This window comes from Sinocyclocheilus anshuiensis, unplaced genomic scaffold (genome assembly GCF_001515605.1).
Source record: "Sinocyclocheilus anshuiensis isolate Anshui unplaced genomic scaffold, SAMN03320099.WGS_v1.1 scaffold623, whole genome shotgun sequence".
NCBI lineage: Eukaryota > Metazoa > Chordata > Actinopteri > Cypriniformes > Cyprinidae > Sinocyclocheilus > Sinocyclocheilus anshuiensis.
Window position 1 is genome coordinate 1099626 of NW_015548226.1, and position 23026 is coordinate 1122651.

Here is a 23026-nt window from a genome sequence, read left to right on the forward strand (position 1 = left end):
TAATGTGTTTTTTGAACCTTAAACCGCATAAACACATTTCATTACACCAAATACACAAAATAATGTTCTTTTTAGCAACATCATATGACCCCTTTAAATACAGATTTAAAATCATAATAAGAAACGATATAATAGCTATGATACTGTTTTTGAAATCAAATCTTTGCATAGAAAAAATAAAGCATGTACATAAACCCAAATAGGAAATAAAACAGTTAAGCAAGCATGTGTCCTATTCTGTGTCCTAAACTCCTGAAACATTGGTGTTTCATATTTTAAAGCAGTCAATGCAATTTGGGAAAGAAATCAATCATATCTGTAAAGGTCTCTGCAAACTGAGTCTGAAATTTTCGTATGCGTTTTTTCGTATTCTAAATCCTAAAAATTCGTCACGCACAGAAACCTTGCACACCGATGCGTATTAATTAATCCATTGCGAAAAAATTAGCAAAACGGCACTAAATGGAGTCTTCAAGCAGTGAGGATGATTTTGTTGTCTTTTCGCTTCTTAAAAAGAGAAAAAGAGAGGAAATATTTGGTCCATCCAATATTGAGATATAGAGAGGACAGAGAGTTTATTAAAAAGAAGACCACCAATTTCTGTGAACAAATCACCTCTCAAAATGCTTGCAACGGACGTGAAAAACAGAAAAAATTGAACCCGATCCGAATTTTTTTTTATGACGGACGAAAATTTCGGAGGCAGTGTGTAAACGTGATTGACATAACGTGAGGTCGTATTTATTTTTTAACGTGCGAAAATTTCATATACGAAATTTTCGGACTCAGTGTGCAATGACCTTAAGTGTGTGAAAATACTCAGATGTAACCCTCTTTGTAATCGTTAACATTTTCATAAGTACCTGTAATTTAATCACACAATTTTTCTCAGTAACTGTAACAGATTACAGTTACATTTATTTTTTTAATTGAATTACGTGATTCCGTTACATGTATCTAGTTACACCCCAACACTGGAGGCAATGCAGTCTTTTCCAATAGTTAACATAGTATTTTATAGTTAGTTAATATGTGTTCAGTAAAGCTTTCAGCGCTGATATCAAATAAGCATAGGTCATACCACATTATGAAAGTAAAGTGGGTTGTAAATGTCATTTCATGTTGACTTTCACTCATTACAGAGAATTGAAGAATTGGTTCCCTTTTGAATCGAAGTGTTTTGTGGCCACACAAAACAGGCTGAACTGTAATTCAACACAAGTAATGGATTCTGGGAAATTAAGTGTTCTTCTACACTGATCCGCAAAAGAGAGTTTATTTCTGATTAAATATATAACCTAAATACAATTTAGAATTTCATTTTAATTCTAATTCCTTACATTCAAATCGGAATTGCAATTCTGCATCCTCTTTGTTTGCTCAATTCAAACTGAATTCAAATTCAGGAATGAAGTTGGTTTTTAAAACACATTCTCGGTTCAGTTCTGAATCTGCCACAGCCTTGCTTTACTGCCATCAGAGGCTGTGATTAGCAATGCATCTCGATAAGACGCTTGAACACTGATGGAATCTTGTCTCCAGAAACACCCTCAGCACCCCCTCAGACAGCAGAAATCAAATTCTGTTCAATCAGACCCACAATTACATTAGATTGCATCCGACAGCAGCACACCAACGGCACATGTGCCCGTCCGCATGTGTTTTTGCGTTCGTGTGTGCCGCAGTCCTGTCACCATGGTAATGAGGTGATTGATTGATGAGTGTGATTGCTGACATTGAGGGGTGGGCTGGTGGGAGAATACATGGGGGGTGATTTGTTACCGCCTGCCACCTCTGTTATCGCTTATTAAATCAACAGGCAAGGTGAGGAGATCTGAAAACAGGCTGAGAGAGGCAGGACTCCTGCAAGGATAAACAGCTCAGCTTCTGTGCCATATGGAATGCCAGTCCTTTAGGTGGCTAAATGCCAGCGTGTCTGTACACACACCAGGAGCCTCTGTCTGTTAAAAGGTATCAGATGCTCTGGTGGTCGAGTCAAACATTGTGATGTTCGGATAAGACGCGACTGGAGTCTCTTTTGTGTATGTGCGTGTGCAATACATTGTGTGCAATATAAAAAATGTTTACCTATATTTGGCCATGTTCATATGGTTTTATACCATTCTAAGCATGCCCAAATTTAGTTATAACATCCATAAATAAAACAAAAATAATATTATTCATGCTAGCACTAAAAGTTATATATATATATACAGTATGCTTGGGTTTGTGAAGACATTCTTACAGAAATTGTATTTAAAATACCATGTTAAAGTAACCATGTTAAGTCAGTAATGTAATTAATTATATCAGGGGTTTTTTTCTCCCAGGATTTAGTAAATAGTATTTGTTGATGACTTCAGGTAGGTTAAAAGGCCAATAAATTAATTGGGTTGCCAAGACCTAAGACATGTTAACACAAAATTGGATAAAAAAAGAAAATGCTCATTCTCGAAATACATTCAAGATCAGAGCTGAATGGAAATTAAATTTAATTGCTTGTAAGTATTGTACTATACTACTGATTTAAATGTTGAGTTTGCATAATGGCATACTATTTCTGAACATTAGGCAGTATACAGTATATACTACACATTATTTAGTAAGCAGTATTTGTTCATGTTCACATCTGTGTATTCTATTTCAAATACAAAAAAAGACATTTTTACACAAAAGTGGATTAAAAATTCAAAATACGCATATTTATATCCGAGATGTGAGCTGAACGGTAATGAAATTGAGTTACTTGTCAATAGGGTAGCATACTACTGTTGAAAACATTTATCATTGCATAATAAGTATTTTTTTTCACTTAGTATTTATTAAAAAAATGGCAGTGTACAGTAGTGTGTATTATTGAGTATTTAGTGGTCAGTATTTCTTTGCATTGTATGCGTCATTTGCTAGCTGCTGCACCTCGGCACTGATACCTGCACATTTTCATCCGTTTATCATCTGTTTTCACAGGAGATCACTTGCGCAAATGTTGGAACATCCCAAATTTGGCTTATTCATAACTGAAGCCTCATGTCTTGCTTTTTGCGTTTACCGTTGTAATTACGACACTATTTCCACAGTGTCTTTCAGGTGTAAACGAGGTTTAACAGAAAGCTCTCTCACCACCACAGCACAGGCGCTTTATTTATGTGTAAAATGAGCAGAATACAATTAATAATTTAGAAACCTGTGGCGAGAAGACACTTTCTAACTTTCCTGAACATTTCCCAGGTTGCTAGAGGAAAATCTAACATGTTGCCAGAACGCCATGTCTGTACAATTTTGCCCTTTGATATTGTATTATAATTGGTGCCTTTCAAAAATAAACCTGCTGTGAATAAGGGTGGCCCGCAAAGTTATTCCGTGATTGCATTATAATATCCTTCTAAAACACGCCAGCACTCAAGTGCGACTACTACAGATTTGATGTATTATGAATGCATTCTAAAGCATTACAATCCCATTTATTATTCATTATACAGATATCCAAAGCTCTGCTGAAGTCCTACATGGTCATATCGACTGCCTGTGTTTAATCAAACATATGCCGCCCTTTGAATAAGAATCACATCCCTTTAATAACATTTCTTCCCTGCCCATATTTTCCATTTCTGTCTGGTACATTAAGTCGCTGAAACAGAAGAGGTGTCCTGTCATCCGAGTGTGATAACAGAAGGGTTAGCTTTCCTTTTGCCCTGCTCTCCATGTATAAATATGTATAATTCTGATAAGATTAATTGGATCGCCTAAGTACACAGAGAAGGAGAGAGAAAGAGGACACAGAAGAGAGCTCTTGTTCCAGCTGCTTTTTGGAAATGTGCTCCGGGCCCACCTCACATTCCCCTGCTAAAGTGCTTCATTTTTTCCTAGAACAAACTGCCTTCAATTAAAAAAGAAAATGGCTCACCCAAAGGTCCCGAGGAAAAGGAGCCGAGCAAATAGCTTGAACACACTCACGATAAATAGTCCTGTTAAAATATTAAGCATTCTGAGAAGTGTTCGATACAAAATGCTCACCTGTGTCGTAATGGGGAAACATATTTATTTGAGTTTCCACTGCTAAGAGAAATTATAATCACTCACTGTGTGAGGGAATCTGTTGGAAACATTCTCGCAACATATTTCACAACAAAACAAAAATAAAAATATAAATCAAAATAAATAAATACAAGAAAAAAACAAGAAATTATATAATGTTTAATTACAATATTTTTATATGTTGAGACTTGGTCATTGTTTAATTACAAATATACAGTATATATGTGTGTGTGTGTGTGTGTGTGTGTGTGACCCTGGAGCACAAAACCATAACCAAAAGTCATAAGTAGCACGGGTATATTTGTAGCAATAGCCAAAAATACATGAAGATATTTTGTAAATTTCCTACCATAAATATATCAAAACCTAATTTTTGATTAGTAATATGCATTGCTAAGAACTTAATTTGGACAACTTTAAAGACGATTTTCTCAATATTTTGATTTTTTCACACCCTCAGATTCCAGATTTTCAGATAGTTGTATCTCGGCCAAATATTGTCCTATCCTATATATATATATATACACACACACACACATATATATATATATATATAAAATATATAATATTTTTTTTCATTATTATTATTGTTATTCCTGCTCCATATATGTTAAGACTTGGTCCTTGTACAGGAAATGCAGTTTGAATTCTGACTTATTCTGCTTTCCTGTCCCTGTTCTGATTTTATTAATAAAAAGTGTCAAAAAGTCTCAAAATAACTACAAAGCAAAGATCAGGCACATCTCTCCCACACATTTATTTCTGATGATTTCTGAGGCTACACGGCATGGCATGTGCTGGCAGGGCGCTTCTGCCTTCCACATTAGTTTTGGCAAACGGCACCCAGGAAACATTCCCATGGCATCGGTCGTCACCGGTGAAAAATTAGCACAACCAACCAATGCACATGACAGAACCTATAAACAGTCATCGAACCAATTCCCATTAAATACAGTCCCAAGACCGATTGTTTGTGTGTCAAACCAAGAAGTGGGCAGAGAAGAATTCTCTACAAATGCAGAGCCGGCAATAAACCTCCAGTATAAATGGGAACGGACGGGCCACATAAAGGGCCTCAGTGTGATATTAATCCTGCTACCGCTGCGGTCTGGAAGGCACTCCGTCAAGCTAACGTGTTTTACTCCGTCTACGGTACGGTTATGATAATAATGAGCTGTACGTTCCTCACATCAGCTCTGAGCGATAGAGGCTCGAGTCATTGATGTGTTAAAGTGTTTTATTATTACTGGAATTATGAATTATTTTGGAGGAAATTCTTTCTGCACTCATGAGTCTATAAATTGAAAGAGGTTGGTTTACTCGAATGCTCTATGCTGTAAAATATTCTGTGCCAATAACTTCAGAGAAAGTGGCTGTTATTTGTAATATATATTTTTTATTTTAATTTGTATAATATATATTTTTCGTAATTTATATATATATTTTTTTTTTTTGTTGTTGTTTTTTTGTGTGTGTGTGTAATATATATATATATATATATATATATACTTTAAGAATCTAAAAATAATACAAAATAGTGTCTTTTAAATATGTTATTTTGCTTTTTAATGATATATAAATGCAGAGTAAAGGGTTAAAAATAATATGAAAATTTATGTATATAATATTTATTTGTTTTATATTCATTTCCATTTCTATTTTTAATATTTTGTGTTTTAGTAAATACTGTGTAGTATCTTTGAAATCAGTCAGTCTTTTAAAAACATTTTATGTTATATTATGTTTCATTTAGTTTTACTCTCCCATATATTTCACTTTATTTGTCTTAAAAAACAAAGCAAAGAAAATAAAAACGCAATCACTATTATTAAAGTATGTGTTTTTTGTGTGTGTGCTAAAACAAATCCATCTAAACTCTCCCTTTCTCTCTGTCTCAGGCCGCAGAATGGGTCTATGATCCTCTACAACAGGAAGAAGGTGAAGTACAGAAAGGATGGCTACTGCTGGAAGAAGAGGAAAGATGGAAAAACCACGCGGGAGGATCACATGAAGCTCAAAGTGCAGGGAGTCGAGGTGAGAGGCTGTTTGCTATTAGTAACAAGATACAATCACAAACTCTCCAGAAAACCTCATGGAAGCACAGACTGTCAAACCATGAGGTTTTTGTGTGCGTCTGGCTTTAGTGTCATCAGACTGATTGGAAGTACAGTGATTGTTCCTGAACACGCTATTGGGGACAAAACTGGTGTCTATTTTTTCACAAATCCTTTGATGGTGCTTTCATCACGTTAACTTGTGTTTGTGTGTGTATGTCCATTGCACATGACCTTTCTAAGATATGAACCCCCCTCGCCGGCGCGCGTCCCTGTGCGGATGACTCTAATGTGTCAGCTCAGGCGTGGCCCCTTTAAATGAAGAACCGTAATGAAGCATGTCTCCAGTCCCTGCGTTCCTGCTCACTGCCTCTAATGAAGAGAAATGTCAGCACATTGCCGTTTTAGCGGCGTGATAGAACGAACGCACGGATGAGTGCGGGCCTCGCCGGTCTCCTCTGATGCTCTAGCTACCCGAGTCGTTCACCTGAGCCGTGTACCTTGATCTAACTGAGCTTTATGAGGCCAGTTAGAGACGGAGACAATATTTAGCGTAATACATTGCTGGCATGTGTAGCCTTTACAGGGATAGATTATGCAAAGATTACAGTTCTATCACTGTTTATTAGCAATTATGCCATTCCAAACCCTTGTGACTATTATTTCTTCTATGAAACACAAAGTGTAATGTCCGACCTGTTCTTTTCTATACTGTTAACGTTAATAGCAACTGGGGCTGTCAAAGTCAAAAATGACAAAAAAAAGTAGCATAAAAGTATCATAAATCTTGTTCATGTCAAACGTTTGTTATATTCTGAGTCTTTTAAAATTGTCTCAACTGATTATGATATTCAGTAATGTTTGTTTTAACATGCCAACCTTGAATATGTGCAGACGATATTTAAAGAGTCTCTATACAGCAAACAAGTAGTATGGACTACTTTTTTGGAGCCTAAATGCCCTTTGTAGTATTGAAGATGGCTCATTTATTGTTAAGGGCGAGTAAACTTGACAGAATTATCATTTTAAGTCAACAATCCCTTTGAAATGGCATCTCAGGCAGATTTAAATACAAATTTAAAATGAACTGGCAACAAGAGTCACTGAATCATTAGTAGAACCAGCTCACAAGAGTCATTTGTTAAAATGCTTGTACAAATTACTCTTACGAGTTGGTTCTTTTAATGAATATTTCAAAAAAGTATGGAGTTCTTTCATGGTACTTATTTTGTCTGTTTTGGAACTTGAATGCCCCTGGTCACTATATACTTTTTTTGTGTTGAAAAGAGCAGAATTAATTGAACCAGCTCACAAGAGTCATTTGCTTTTAATAAATTTGTCAAAATGGTTCAGTGATTCACTGAAGGTTCCAGCTCATACGAGTCCCTTGTTTGAATGCTTATACAAGCAAATGGCTCTTGTTAGTTGGTTCTTTTAATGAATCATTCGAAACAAGTTGTATCGACTACTTTTACAGTCCATTTTTGGAGCTTTAATGCCCTTGGTCACTATATACTTTAGTTGTATTGCACAGAGCAGCACCTTTCTAAATGTTTGGAATGACATGATGGTGAGTAAACATGACAGAATGATCATTTTAAATGAGCAGTACTTTAAAAATGTAATTTCCAGGCAGATATAATGCTCGTAAAATACAAATTAAAAACGAGCTGGTTCTTTTTAATGAAGCTGTCAAAATGATTCACTGATTCATTAACAGAACCAGCTCGTAGGACTCAATTGTTCACCTGTTTTTACAAAGAAATGACTCTTATGGGCTGGTTCTTTTAATGAGGCACTGAGATTCAAAAGAGTCAAAAGCTTCAAGGAAGCAACTTATAAGAGTCGTATATTTGAATGTTTGTTCAAACAAATTGCTGTATAATGAGCAGGTCAGATAAGTTGTATAGGGTGCTTCAGTGGTGCTTTTTTTTGTCCATTTTGGAGCCTAATTGTCTCAGTGTATGTTTTTGTTGTTTTGAAAAGAACAGCGTGAAAATACCCTCACGTCAGCTCAAACATTTATGGAAATAAGTAAATGATGACAGAATGATCTTTTAAGTGAACGTAATTTCCAGCAGATGTAATACTTGTATAACACAGTTCTACCATTTAGAACAACACAAGCTAAGGAAATATGACAGGCATGAAATGTGTATTTGTCCATCTGTGAAAAGCATTATGTGTGGTGCCGATGGCAGACTCCACTATAGAACATCCCTAGGGGCATTTTTCAATGCGAATCATTCCTCCAAATTTGTTTGACATGTTGAAAACAGGGTAGAAAATGGGTGGACAGCTGATGTTGAATCAATAATCATACAAGATGTTTCTGTCTGGAGGGACGGTAGGTCTGAATGAACAACGACATTCTGACTGATGATCGTTTCACCTGTGCTGGGCTAAAAGGGCAACCGTGGCGAGTCTTTTGGTTTGTTTTCCGGTTTGCTGGTCATATAATTACATATTAGGATGTAAAATCCTAAACCAGAACTATTCCCAGAGATTCGGCCCTTTGGAAATCTGAATTTAATTTTATATTGGCATTGGCAGATATTTCAGGCCGTTTGTGTGTTCAACTAATAAGCACATTTCTTATTTCTCAATCCAATCAAGCGAAGTAGGATACATTAGCTTACATTAGGACTTAAATCAGATGCAAATGTGTTTTATTTTGGCTCTATGAAACAAGCAGAAACAGACTCATCCACTGAGGGGATTTTGGCACAATGACACAAATACCCAAAGTCTTGAGAGAGAAAGATAGATAGAATTCAAATGAAAAAGCTCTGCAGGGCATCTCTGCAGTTTCTAAATGGGAAATATTATTCAATTTGTAGCATATTTTCCTCCTTGTGTTAGTCAAGCTTTTATTGGGAAAAAAGCACCTTTACAACCTCTTTCTGACCCTTAAATTTAACAGCATGTTTTTATTACAGCTGCTTGAAGACTACATGCAGATGAGCAACAAACAAATGACTCATCATCAAAAGGTTCACTGATTTATTAAAGGAGACCTATTATGCCCCTGTTTACAAGATGTAATATAAGTCTCAGGTGTCCCCAGAATGTGTCTGTGCAGTTTTAGCTGCATCATTTTAACAGATAATTTATTATATCATTTTGAAAATGCCTATTTTGAGTGGAAGCAGAAACACTGCATGTTTTTTAAATGCAAGTGAGCTGCTGCTCCCCACCCCCTTTTCCAGAATAGGGCTCTGCCTTTACAGCTCATACCTCAGATACTCTGCTAAAAAAAAAAATATCTGTCTGGTTTTAATTATCATGCTGAAATCATGCGTTTTAAACCATATTAGTTTACATTTCTGATATGCTGTTTTCTGAGCGCACACATCCGAAGCACGCGCACAGAAAGCAGCTGTCACACGGCATGTGAGTATTAAACTAAGTTCTCTTTCATGCCTTTTTGCGCTTAAACTGTCCAAAAAAAATTACTGTGTTGTTCGTTTTCACGTTTTATGGGTTGGTAGATGCACCGGGGATTATAGCACTTAAACACGGAAAAAGTCCGTAATTTCAATTGGTTTATACAAACAAATTACTAGCCCTGTATGAGCTTTTCTTTTAATGAATCAGTCAAATAGATTCATTCATTCAGTCTTTCTTTCATTAGTTGTCTTTGTATTATGTCTTTTTATCTTCTCACATTTAATTCAGACTGCAAACTCGCAATATACAGTAGGGACTTGAATGGCAGTGTCGGGAACCAGTTCACCAGAGTGCTTATAAGGGGACAGAAATCAACCCCAAACCTGCCCCTGAGCTCTCCATCATAAGCCATTCCTGCCCTCTGGACACCAAATACATTAAAGTGCTCTCTAGATCCCCACACTCGCTCTGTTTGCTCTGATAAAGAACTAAGCCATTTACCAGCATCCATTGGAGTCCCTGGTTACCTAGCGATGGTGGCAGTAGCCATGGGAGCAGTAGTCACAGCGACAGAGAGGATAATTGCAGTAGTTAGGTAGTTTCGCTATTAAAGGAAACTAAGATGATGGATCTGTGACTGAAGCCAGTGGGGATGCAATCTTGAATGTGTGTGTGTGTGTGTGTGTGTGTGTGTGTGTGTCACCAGAACTCACTAAACCTGTCAAGAATATATATATACAGTATATATACATACACACACATACTTTATATAAGTGTGTATTTAAATTATACAAAATTGTTAAATTATATATTATAACTATATGCTGTTCTGCCATTAATTTATGCTGATTTGTGCTAAGAACAATTGTTTTACAATAACACAGGAAAATAATTTGAAATCTAATTAAACTTTTCACATTAAGCATATGAAATGCATAGAAAGAAACTAATCATAGAAATTATGTCACTACAAAAAAATCTTAATGATCCTTTTATTTTATTTTATTTTATTTTATGTTTAATTTATTTTTGTTTAATTTATGCTGATTTTATTCAAAGACATTGTTTTACAATAATACAGTAACAATATCTGAAATCTAATGAAAACTTTCCACATTAAGAATATGAAACACATAGAAAAAATTATCATGAATGAAATTTTTCTGCAGTGAGGCAAACTGTTGTACCCATAGCTCTGTTTAATCCGATTTGCTCTGTGCCATTTGCTTTTGTTTTTTCATCAGTTGTGATATTTAAGCCTATTATTTTAGTTTAGTTTGTCTTGTTTTGACAGGCTTCGTGAGACACGTGTGACGTAGTGCGCGCACCGTCGTGGAAACTAATTCCACCGGCCCAAGTCATCTAGCAAATAAAGCCTCTGTTGTGTGCATTATGATTGAACGTACTCGCACATCTGTTGAGCGTAGACACACACATACACCCCCACCCGAAGACGTAACAGATGTGCATCCGTCGTGTGAGTTGTTCCGTTCGCCTGGAGACTCGCAGATTAAACCAACAGGAATAAATCAAGGCTATTAGAATGGCTGCTAATGCCTAGAGAAAAGTGGAGAAACACACAGGCTAATGCTGCTTGATTATGGGAGGGAGACTGACCAAGAAACAGCCAGTGGAACTGGCACATCTTATGTCTTTTTTTGACCTCCATGCCAGTAGGGGGAGAGAGAGAACTGATCTAGTATGAACACCTAGTAAGCACACGTATGTTGCTGGGAAAATCTGTGAAAGAGAGCTTCATCTAGAAAGTGTTGTCATATTTATGCACAAACATTTGATAAACATCTTCTTTTTTTTTTTCTTTTTTTTTAAGCATATTTACAATTCAAAAGTAAAAAAAAAAAAGTAACATTTTTAAAATTGTCTTTTTTGCTCACCAAGGCTGCATTTATTTGATCAAAAATAAAAGTAAAAATGGTAATATTGTGAAATATTATTACAATTTAAAGTAACTGTTTTCTATTTTAATATATTGTAAAATTATATTTATTCCTGTGATGCGAAGCTGAATTTTCAGCATCCATTACTCCAGTCTTCAGCGTCACATGCTCCTTCAGAAATCATTCTAATATGCGGATTTGCTGCTCAAGAAACATGATTATTATTGTCAATGTTGAAAACAGTTGTGCTGCTTAATATTTTGTGAAATAGTGGTTTATAACACAACTGTAATACTTTGCTATACAATATATTGCATCTAAACAAGCTGTATTCACTGGCAAACCCGTGATTTAAACACATTTCGTCCACATGCAGTGTTTTGCCAGCATTTCCTAAAGCCAAAATCTGCTAAATGCATTCATGCACTAAAACCTCCCAGACTCGCGTCCCCCCGGGAAGTTCCTACTTACAAGTTCAGAAGTCGTAATTATGCTGTGATGTGGCTTCAAGTGATTTTGGTTGGACTCACTTCTTTTATTCACTTTCCAACAAAAACAGGAAGCTTTTTAGCTCTAATGCAACAAAATACAGTAAACGGTAAAGGATGTACATTAGGTGTGTAATTGATGCTTTATCTGTATTTTATCATTTTTATGCGGCCATAAAGAGTGATTGGAAATGTGGTTTAGTCTGGCGCCTCATAAACCAGCTAAATAAGTAGTATTTCCCAGCAAGTCCTATCACTATTATTCATCTTCAGAAAACAAAATGCATAGAAGTCAAACTGTTTGGTCACTGTTAGGACTTCTCCATGATTCTTTAATTTAGTCAAAAATTGCTTTAATGTAAATGAGAGAGTCTAACTGTGTTGCTATGCAGTTGCAAACATGTTCAGAGTGATTGTATAATTTTATAATTCTTATTGTTAATAAGGTGTTCTGAGGATAGATATGTATAGGTAGATGTCACATTCAATCCGTCCAGAGACGTTGATGCTTCCGCCATCTTGGAACAGATGTGTCGTCACTCACAATAAAAATAAATGAGTTTCAGGATGCCACAACAATGCACAGCTTCTGGTTGTAAAAACCGTTGACAATTCCTGGAAAAAAAAAAAAAGGATAAACTTTCACAGGTAGAAATGTGTTGGTTTGGGTTTTTAATGTGTATTATATTATAAGTTTTTAAACTATATTACATTTTAAATGTTGTGCTAACAGGCATTAATAGGGTATCTACCTATACATACTGTATCTATGTTTCTGAGTGGTTTGTTGCCAGGGTGTTGCTATGCAGTTTCTAAGATTTTTTTGGTAGTTGCTATGTGGTCTTTAAGGTGTTCCGAGCATTTGGCTGCCAGGGTGTTGCTGTGCAGTTTCTAAGATGTTTTTGGTAGTTGCTATGTGTTTTTAAAGGTATTCCGAGCATTTGGTTGCCATGGTGTTGCTATGTAGTTTCTAAGATGTTCTTGGTAGTTGCTATGCAGTTGTTATAGTGTTCTGAGTGGTTGCCAGGGTGTTGCTATGCAGTTTATACAATGTTTTTGGTGGTTGCTATGTTATTTTTAAGGTGTTCTGAATGGTTGGTTTTCAGGGTGTTGCAATGCAGTTTTTAAGATGTTATTGGTTGTTGCTATGCAGTTGTTATAGTGTTCTGAGTCGTTGCCCGGGTGTTGCTATGTAGTTTGTAAGATGTTCTTGGTAGTTGCTATGCAGTTGTTATAGTGTTCTGAGTGGTTGCCAGGGTGTTGCTGTGCAGTTTCTAATATGTTTTTGGTGGTTGCTATGTTGTTTTTAAGGTGTTCCGAGCATTTGGTTGCCAGGGTGTTGCTATGTAGTTTCTAAGATGTTCTTGGTAGTTGCTATGCAGTTGTTATAGTGTTCTGAGTGTTTGCCAGGGTGTTGCTATGCAGTTTCTAAGATGTTTTTGGTGGTTGCTATGTTGTTTTTAAGGTGTCCTGAGTGGTTGGTTGCCAGAGTGTTTCTATGCAGTTTGTAAGATGTTATTGGTTGTTGCTATTCAGTTGTTATAGTGTTCTAAGAGGTTGCCAGGGTGTTGCTTTGCAGTTTGTAAGATGTCCTTGGTTGTTGCTATGTAGTTGATATGGTGTTCTGAGTGGTTGCAAGGGTGTTGCTATGCCGTTTCTAAGATGTTCTTGGTAGTTGTTATGTGGTTGTTGAGAAGCTCTGAGCAGTTACCAGGTTGTTGCTGTGCAGTTTCTAAGATGTTCTTGGTTGTTGCTATACAGTTGTTATATTGTTCTGAGTGATTGGTTGCCAGGGTGTTGCTATGCAGCAGTGTTCTGAGTGGTTGCTAAGGTGCTTTTGATAATTGCTTGTATTTATCTACGGTACACAAAATGCATAAAAACAAAACTGTTTGTCCAATATTTACAGTTGAAATTTTTTGTGCTTTGCCTTGATTCTTTGATTGAAAATTTGCTTTAAAGTAATCGAAAAGCATCTGACTGCACTAACAACGTCAATACAGTCGTTCCGGCATGACTCGGAGGCCAGAGCTAGACCAGACGCAATCCAGCAGAAGCCGTTGTCCAGGTTTGAGTGGAGTGATTCAGAAGGTGTATTTGTGATAGTACTGATCTCTCCTCTCACTGATTCTCTCCACACCCCTCCTCCACGTCCTCACCATCCGCTCAAATGAATTTGGAACTCACAGCAGGTAGGTGTATCGAACCCCGAGTCCCTGGTGTGGAGGCTGGAGAAGAAATAGAGGCAGAAATCCAAAAAGAAACTTTGTGAATGAGTAAGACGATTGTGGGGGAGCCTCTGAGGAGAACAGCAAGAGGTATAGCTTGTGAGGTATAGAGCAGAAAAATAAAAGCGTATGGATTATTGCTAGAGCTTCTGGGAATTCCCAGAGCGGGAAAAGAAAAGATGGCTGCCAATGGTGCTGGAAGCTGTCAACTTGTGTTTGTCATCGAGTTCCATCGCTCGCTAACTCTGTCTCGCTGACTTTCATATGCTTTTTGTGGCCATGAAACAGCATATTGTACATTTGTCAAAGCTAATCTCACCCAGCTCAGGGAGCCAAAGTTTCTTGAAAAGAGGAACCGTTTTCCCCAAATTATCCCAGTCGGTATCAGCTCAGGCTAATGTGCTGCTTCACATCTTGGTGTTAGAGCAGCGCTGCCATAAACACATTAAATTCTGTACAAACTTTTGTTTGATTGGGCTACAAGCAGACACTAATTTGGAGAAATGTTTCTGTGCTACTTAAACCTAAATTGTTTAATCGTGAAACGGGATTCTGTGATTGCACAGATATAATGAATTCACAAACACTGCCGTGTTTCTTTTTTAAGACAAAATCTCGTGTAAGACGAGATGTAGCTCTTGGTTTCAGTTAGATGTCAATAGTTCTCAAAAGATTAGACTTCGTGTCTTACTCAGCACTTTAGCTGTTAATAAAGTTGGGGTACTTGGATTTCGACTCTGCAATTATGAATGAATTTTGGGCTCAGACAGACTCAGGCGGACTCAGACTTTATTGTCTGTCAATTAAAAGCAGAGAGCCTGATTTTTCAGAAAAAACACAGTTTAGCGTTTCACATATCATTTATGTCTGTGTTGCAATAAACACTAAAATAAATCCCTAGCCTTGAGAAACAGTGCTGTAGCTAATAATGATAAATATTAATTGCGCTTGCTTCACCTCAATCCACACTGTGCAAAATAATTATTCCGTTTGAATGTAAAACTGGACTTTTTATCCTGACAGGTAGGGCTGAAATGATTAGTTGACATTATTGACATAATCTGCAATAAAAAAATTTGAATAGTCGAATAGTCATTTGATCTCATATGACTTAAAGGGATAGTTCACCCAAAAATGAAAATTCTGTCATTAATTACTCACCCTCATGTTGTTCCAAACCCGTAAGACCTCCGTTCATCTTCGGAACACAAATTAAGATATTTTTGATGGAATCTGAGAGCTCTCTGACCCTCCCATAGACAGCAAGGATCCTTACACGATCAAGGTCCAGAAACGTAGCAAGGAGATTGGTAAAATAATCCATGTGACATCAGGGGTTCAACCGTAATTTTATGAAGCTACGAGAATACTTTTTGTGCGCAAAAGAAAACAAAAATAACGACTTTATTCAACAATTCGTCTCCTCCGTGTCACCCTGGCGCCATTTTGGAGAGTATCCACTGAATGTAGACAACGTATGCTGTTCTGTGTCAGCTGCGCCACGCAGATACGTTTTCTATGTTGTTTGCAATTTGATCTGAACATAAACAACGTATCTGCATGACGCAGCTGACACAGAACATCATAGACTGTTTACGTTCAGTGGATACTTTCCAAAATGGCACCAGAGTGAGGCAGAGGAAACGAATTGTTGAATAAAGTCCTTTTTTTTTTCTTTTGCACACAAAAAATATTCTCGTAGCTTCGTAAAATTATGGTTGAACCCCTGATGTCACATGGATTATTTTACCGATCTCCTTGCTACGTTTCTGGACCTTGATCGTGTAAGGACACTTGCTGTCTATGGGAGGGTCAGAGAGCTCGCGGGATTCATCAAAAATATCTTAACTTGTGTTCTGAAGATAAACAGAGGTCTTATGGGTTTGGAACAACATGAGGTTGAGTAATTAATGACAGAATTTTCATTTTTGGGTGAACTATCCCTTTAAGTCATATGAGATCAAATGACTATTCGACTATTCAAATTTTAATGTAAGGGCCTGCAATAACGCAGTTTGGCCAGTGTAGCGTCAGCCTTCCCGGATGCAATCCAACAGAAGAAGACATGCATATGAGAAGTGCAAATGAAGCTGAAGCCGTAGAGTATGGGAAAGTTTTACAAAACTACAAACAGAAAATATACTCACTGTAAAAAGGATGTAAAAAGAAGTTTGATATTTGCAAGCAGCGCTTTACTGTTAGTGAACATCCCGATGCTGCTGAGAGCGACGTTTAGATGAATATGTAAATATATGCTGGGTGCTTTCCTCTCAATTACGAAATAAAAACACAGCAAACATGTCAGTGGTGAGAAAACAACTGTTAAAGGATTAGTTCACTTCCACAATAAAAATTTCCTGATAATTTACTCACCCCTATGTCATCCAAGATGTTCATGTCTTTCTTTCTTCAGTTGAAAAGAAACTCTCATTTTCTCCTCCAACTTCAAACTCGTCCGACATCATTGTTTTATAATTTTTTTGTAAAGGGCATTTGACTTTCTTTGCACGTTCGCTTTGTAAAGACTGGGTTGGTACTTCCGCCTACGTCACGCGTATGTGATTACGTAATGTGTGAGGTCGAGCTAGTGCAAGATGAGCATTTGTGGTTTAAAATTATATAATTGTTTTTTTAGAAAAAAGCCATTAGTTGGCTGGGATCATGTAGAGCCCTTTGAAGCTGCATTGAAACAATAATTTGGACTTCCAACCCGTTGATCTCCACTGAAGTTCACTATACGGAGAAAAATCCTGGAATGTTTTTCTCAAAAACCTTAATTTTTCACCCTACCCTTTCTGTTTGAACCGAAGTACACAGTTGAAGAACTAACCGCACATGACCTTTTTAACATGATTGCGCAATGCGTGAAAATGTGCATCGCAAGGCTAGTGCAAGATGAGCATTTGTGGTTAAAATGTATATAATTGTTTTATTTTTTATAAAATGGCCAATTGTTTTGCTAGATAAGACTGTTATACCTCGACTGGGATCATGTAAAGCCCTTTGAAACTGCAATTTGGACCCGCTGATCCCCATTGAAGTCCACTATATGGAGGAAAATCCTGGAATGTTTTCCTCAACAACCTTAATTTATTTTCGACTGAAGAAAGAAAGACAAGAACATCTTGGATGAGACGGGGGTGAGGAAATTTTTATTCAGGAAGTGAACTAATCCTTTAAGAAAGCGATGTGGAACACGAAAAAACTTTGTCAGTGTTGCTTTCAACTTGATTTTCTCTAAATGCTCTATGTGATTATGTATAGAATATTTTTAGCTAAATATTTCAACGAATTTCAAAAGCTGATTAATCGATCAAAGCTTACTGATTCATCTGTGAAATAATCGACGATTAGTCAATTAACCGTTCTAATAATCGTTTTATTATCAGAGTAATCATCTGTTGCAGCCCTACTGACTAACAATTGATCTAAAGTCAGTGGGCCAACTATTGGCGCTTTTCCACTGCGTGGTACGACTCGGCTCGGCACGGCACGGCACGGTTTGTGTTTCCACTGCAGTTCAGTACTGCTTTAGAGTGGGTGGGATTATTCACCTGTCGTTATAGTTGCGCCGCCTCTACTGCCGCGACTCCTAAAAAACTTTTTCATTCCGCGTCGCCGCATCAAGCTCTCGCTGAATCCCCTCCTCTGCTATCAACGAGAGGACCATCTGTACTTCCTCAACAGATAAAGAAACAGCCATTTTCGTACCGTGCCGTACCATGCAGTGGAAAAGCGCCATAAGTGAGGCCTGTTTGATGGGCATCCGCATTCCTCCCTGCTTCTACCCAACAGGAAGCTTCCATATATAATTTATCTGTGCTCGAAGGACTATGTGGCTCCTACATTATTCACAGTGTAAAAAGCAAGAGAGGCAATTTGGTCCGGCGTTATGTTCAATAAGCATAGCATCAATCCCCAGCCGTGACACAAGGCTCCAGTCCGGGCTGTGGAAGAGTTTGGAGACGTATAAAGTTGCCTTGTGTGCTTTCCGCTCCTATATCTGGCTGTAAGAAGATAAGACAGACGGCAGCCAGCGTGGTTTCCCGAGCAAAAAGATGCAATCACGTTGGACTCACCCGGGATAATCGAGGGTGGGGAAATAATATTTTATTCAATCAATGAGTGTCAGTGTTCTGTGATGGACTGTTGTGATCTCCCCGTCATGTTTTCTCTTCCGCTCTCTTTTGAATCTCCGTTGAGACTGCTTTCTTTGTTTCTCAGACTACATATAATATTCTTGCTGAATAATCCATTTTGGAGCCAGATGGAGGATGGGTTTACATGCATGCAAACTCTGCCCACAGACACACACTCACCTATATATAAATATGTGTGTGTACTCACACACACTGATACAGGCGATGTCTTAAGACCCAATCGATACGCCTCTCTTCTGCAAAGGCTGAAGGAGCCATTGAGATCATTCTTGGCTCGTGGCCACAAGCTCTTTTATCCTTCAAAGTGTATGTGTGGCCTTCCAGTATTGATGTTGTGGTGTGTGCCATGTCTGTGTTTTATTGAGTTTGTGTACAGTGTGTTGTGAATGCTGTTTGTGTCTATGACTCAATGTATGAAATGGAGAGAGAGCCCATATACGTTATCGCCATATCCTCTAAAAGAGCAACTGATACAGTCATTTCTCCTCTCTATACCATGAGCATCATTTCTACTTTATATATGTTAAAAAAAGGGTTGAGTTTTATTTTGTTTCTCATTTTAGTTTACAGCATAAAATAAAACATAAAATACTTAATTTTAAATAAAATACCATTTAAAGCTATACATTTACATATATGTATATTTATATATACAAGTATTTATATTTAATTATATTCTAAATTTTAATTAATAATTTTTAATGTAATTACATTTTTAACTCAAAATATTTTAGTTAATACAAGAACAAATGGCACCTACAGACTCCCTTATGGCGTAATAGGACCATTAAATGTGGTTCAGAACCATTCAGATCTGAACAGTGGTCAAAGCAGGGAAAAAGGATTCTTGCTGACATATGGGATGATAATGGCATGCTTAGCTTTCAAAATATAGTTGCATCTTTTAATGTATGTTCAAAGGGTCAGTTTGTTCTGTTTATTGTGAAGATGAGTTTGGATAATTGCATATGACCCTATATGCACTGAACAAAATTATAAATGCAACACTTTTGTTTTTGCCCCCATTTTTCATGAGCTGAACTCAAAGATCTAAGACTTCTTCTATGTACACAAAAGGCCTATTTCTCTCAAATATTGTTCACAAATCTGTCTAAATCTGTGTTAGTGAGCACTTCTCCTTTGCCAAGATAATCCATCCACCTCACAGGTGTGGCATATCAAGATGCTGATTAGACAGCATGATTATTGTACAGGTGTGCCTTAGGCTGGCCACAATAAAAGGCCACTCTAAATATACATATATATATAATATTCTTTCTATAATTTAATATTTTAGTTAAATATTTTTTATCCTCAAGTCCACAAAATTTTCTATAAAAAAAGACATTTAAAAAATTTAAGTTCAGTAAGTGAAGTCTGATTTTGGTTCAATAACCACTTTGAATGATTCACTGATTTCAGGATTTGACAAACTGATTTAAACTAAAAGATTAAAAGAACCAGCTCGTGAGAGTCATTTGTGAATTGCATTAGACTGGTCACACTGTATGTTTTTGATTCATTAAAAGAACTGGCTCATGAGAGTCACTTGTTTGTGATTACATTGCACAACACTTTAGCAGCTGCATAGCACACAAGAATCAGCTTTAGCATGGAAAGCACCACTCACATGTTCCTTTAAACATGTAAAAACTAGTTAAAAACTACTATTTCACAGCACGTGTCACTTTTTGATTTTATGTCCATATGTTTCCCATAGAGTTTTTCTTCTAGACAAACATGTGACTCTTTGATTCAGAGCATCTAACAAGCCTTTCGTACAGAGCGGCAAATTGAGTCGCTTTTCAGGCTTTTCACTTTGTGTTTTTTGTGGAATGACAGGCAGGTTACGCTTGCATGTAGCCGCTAATACCCTCCCGAACATGTACGGTTGATCCGTGGAGCTCAAAAGGCCCGTCCAAGTAAACACACTAAACGCTCATAAACACACACCATACTGACTCGTTCTGCCAGACATCTGATGTGAAACACAAAAACAGAATTACGTTCTCGATCCGGAGAGGCCTTTCAATGCATAAATCACAGAGGAGAAATGAGCAGCTCACGCAAGTGTGCAAAATAAAGTCTCCAGAGGACAGAATGAAGAAAACAGGGAGAGAGAGCAAGAGGTATTAAGCAATAAGGCATTCATGGTTGTTCTGTATTGTGATTTTAAGCTCTGTTCCAAAACCTAGTGAGCTACCTTACTGCTTAAAAAGGCTGCTGTCTTCTAAGGGAGCATCTTAACTTACAAGTGAAACTATTATGCAAATAGCATCTACTATGTGAGACACACAGGACACTTGACTCACAGTTGAGTGAAATAATGTTAGGTAAAATGTTAGGTAAGATGGGCCATTTTAATGACATTTTTTATTGAATTAATGTATATGAATGTATATTTATAATCAATATTTCCCTCATCCACAATGGATGCAATGGAATTCAGAATTATTATGATGTGTATTTTAAAACTGATGTATTGTCCAATCAGCATCTAGGACCAAAATTATCCGTTTTATGTGCTTAAACATGATGTGAGGGCAGTCAGGAAGAAAAAGAGAGAAACGGAGCGAGAGAACTCAAGTGGAAGATACACATCCTCAGGCAAACAGAAAACAATTGTTTCACTTCCAGCCATAACCTGTTTCACCTTTAAACAGCAGATCTCTTTCACTCAATTAATTTCTGCACATTGGCTGTGGAGTGCAGTGGAAAAAGCTTTTATATCCGCCTTTCATTTCAGAATTTTCTCACTCTCTGTTTTTCTACTTTGGTTTTGTTTACGTGCCACTGTTGTGAGGACTTGTGGACTTCACACATTGAAAACACATGGGGGCGGATTCACTAAACAATCAAATGATGGAGAAGAGTTTTAGAACTGGGCATGTGTCCAGACCTGCCATGAGGAGCTTTTTTGACATGTTAAAGAGCCAGTGTGTTGGATTTCTTTAGTATGGAAGCTTGCTTGCACTCAATAACAAAAAAAAAAAAGGTAATCGCGGCTTATCTAGAAATTTTTTTTCTTGCAGTTGTGAGTTTACATCTCGCAATTCTGACCTTTTTCTCTGAATTGTGCGACATAAACATGTAATTGCATGTTATAAATAGTGTGATATAAATGAGCAATTCTGACAAAAAGTCAGAATTGCGAGATAAACTTGCAATTCAGAATTTTCTTGTCATAATGGTGAGATCTATGAGATATAAACTTGCAAATTCGAAGAAAATTTTATTTATTTTTTCTCAGACTTGGACTTTATAACCCGCGACTGCGTGTTTATATCTCACAATTCTGAGAAACAAAGTCAAAATTGTGAGATATAAATTCACAATTTTGAGAAGTCAGAAGGTGAAGGTTCTACCTCAATTTTGGGAAAATGGCAGAATTGCGAGATATAATCTCACAATTGTGAAAAAAAAAAGTCAGATTTTTTTTTTTTTCAGTGTCAGAAATGGGCTTCCATACTTCAGTTAATCAGGCTCTAAAACAACACAGACAGCATGTGCAATCCGTTCTTAATGAATTATCTTCATATAATCTTGGAAAGCCATTCAAACTCCCAGAACAGAGCCACATACATGCATACTATAGCAAATCCAAAACTTATCCGCTCTCCCGTTCTCGCTCTATCCCACTCCACCCTCTGCCTCCTGCATAAACACATTCATTTGCATCCTTCAAATCCACAGATAACAGAAGATGACATCCAAAAACCATGACGAGAAACACGCGTTCACATTTGCATGCGAGCCTCCCTTGTCCCCTGCGCTGCAATGTCTGCTTGTCAGAGATTGTTTTTGCCACTTAAATTTGTTTTCCGCTGATTGACTGCAGGACTAATGAGAAACCTGTGCTGTTAGAAGGAATGGCGAATCTTACTCCGTTGGCCCGTACTGCTCTATGAGTCACTGGGTTGTGCTGCTCTGCTAGTCCTCTGATTCAGGGGTCAATAGGTCAACTGCGGGCAGCCCGCCCCACAACCTCTCATCAATCTCTGTCGTTATGGTAACAGTGATGCTTCAGGTAGAGCAGACGTGTGATTATCCGCGAACAGGTTTTCCCAGCTGAACTCCCACTGTCTTCTGACATGATATGGAAGAGAAAATTGTCCCGAGATGAGCACGGACAAGTGATTCACTGGCGGCCAGTGACTCATCACCCGCTGTTCTTTTATTTGTCAGTGTCCAGTCATCATGACAGTGGGCTGTTTTTATGTCTTCTCAGTTTAGAGCCCAGAATGCTCATTTAGGGACCCAGAATATGGTTTAGATGCATTTGTATGCAGTAAACAGAAAATCATTGTGTCTGCTCTTGTCTTAGATATTTTATTTATATGAACGTTTTAATTTAAAAAAGTAAATGATATAAAACATAATTAACAATATTATTATTATTATTATTATTATTATTATTATTATTTAGTATTTTAATGTTAATTAATTGTTATTATTATTATTATTAAAATGAAAGAGTGATTTTAATATTATTGGCGATATAAATCACATTAGTCTGCATTAGTCTTATAAATCACATTAGTTTGTTTATTTGTTTGTTTATTAATAATTATATAATATATTAACTAACATAATACTGCTACAAATAATTACTAATGACTAATAATATTACATTATTAATAATAATATTTATAATTATAATTATTTATTATTTGTTATTATAATGTATTTAATATTATTAATATTAAAATAAATATAACTTTTAATATTATAGGTGATATTATAAATCACATTAGTCTACATTAGTCTTAAAAA

At 36.8% G+C, this 23026-nt stretch overlaps 1 protein-coding gene across 1 annotated transcript in view; it reads left to right on the forward strand.

Moving 5' to 3' along the window:
* The window catches only part of LOC107654393 (calmodulin-binding transcription activator 1-like), a 340679-nt gene that overhangs the window by 203592 nt on the left and 114061 nt on the right, over positions 1-23026 (forward strand). The window contains exon 5 of the mRNA XM_016441439.1: positions 5934-6069. Within this exon, the coding sequence (XP_016296925.1) occupies positions 5934-6069 (136 nt within the window). The remainder of the gene's footprint in view (positions 1-5933; positions 6070-23026) is intronic.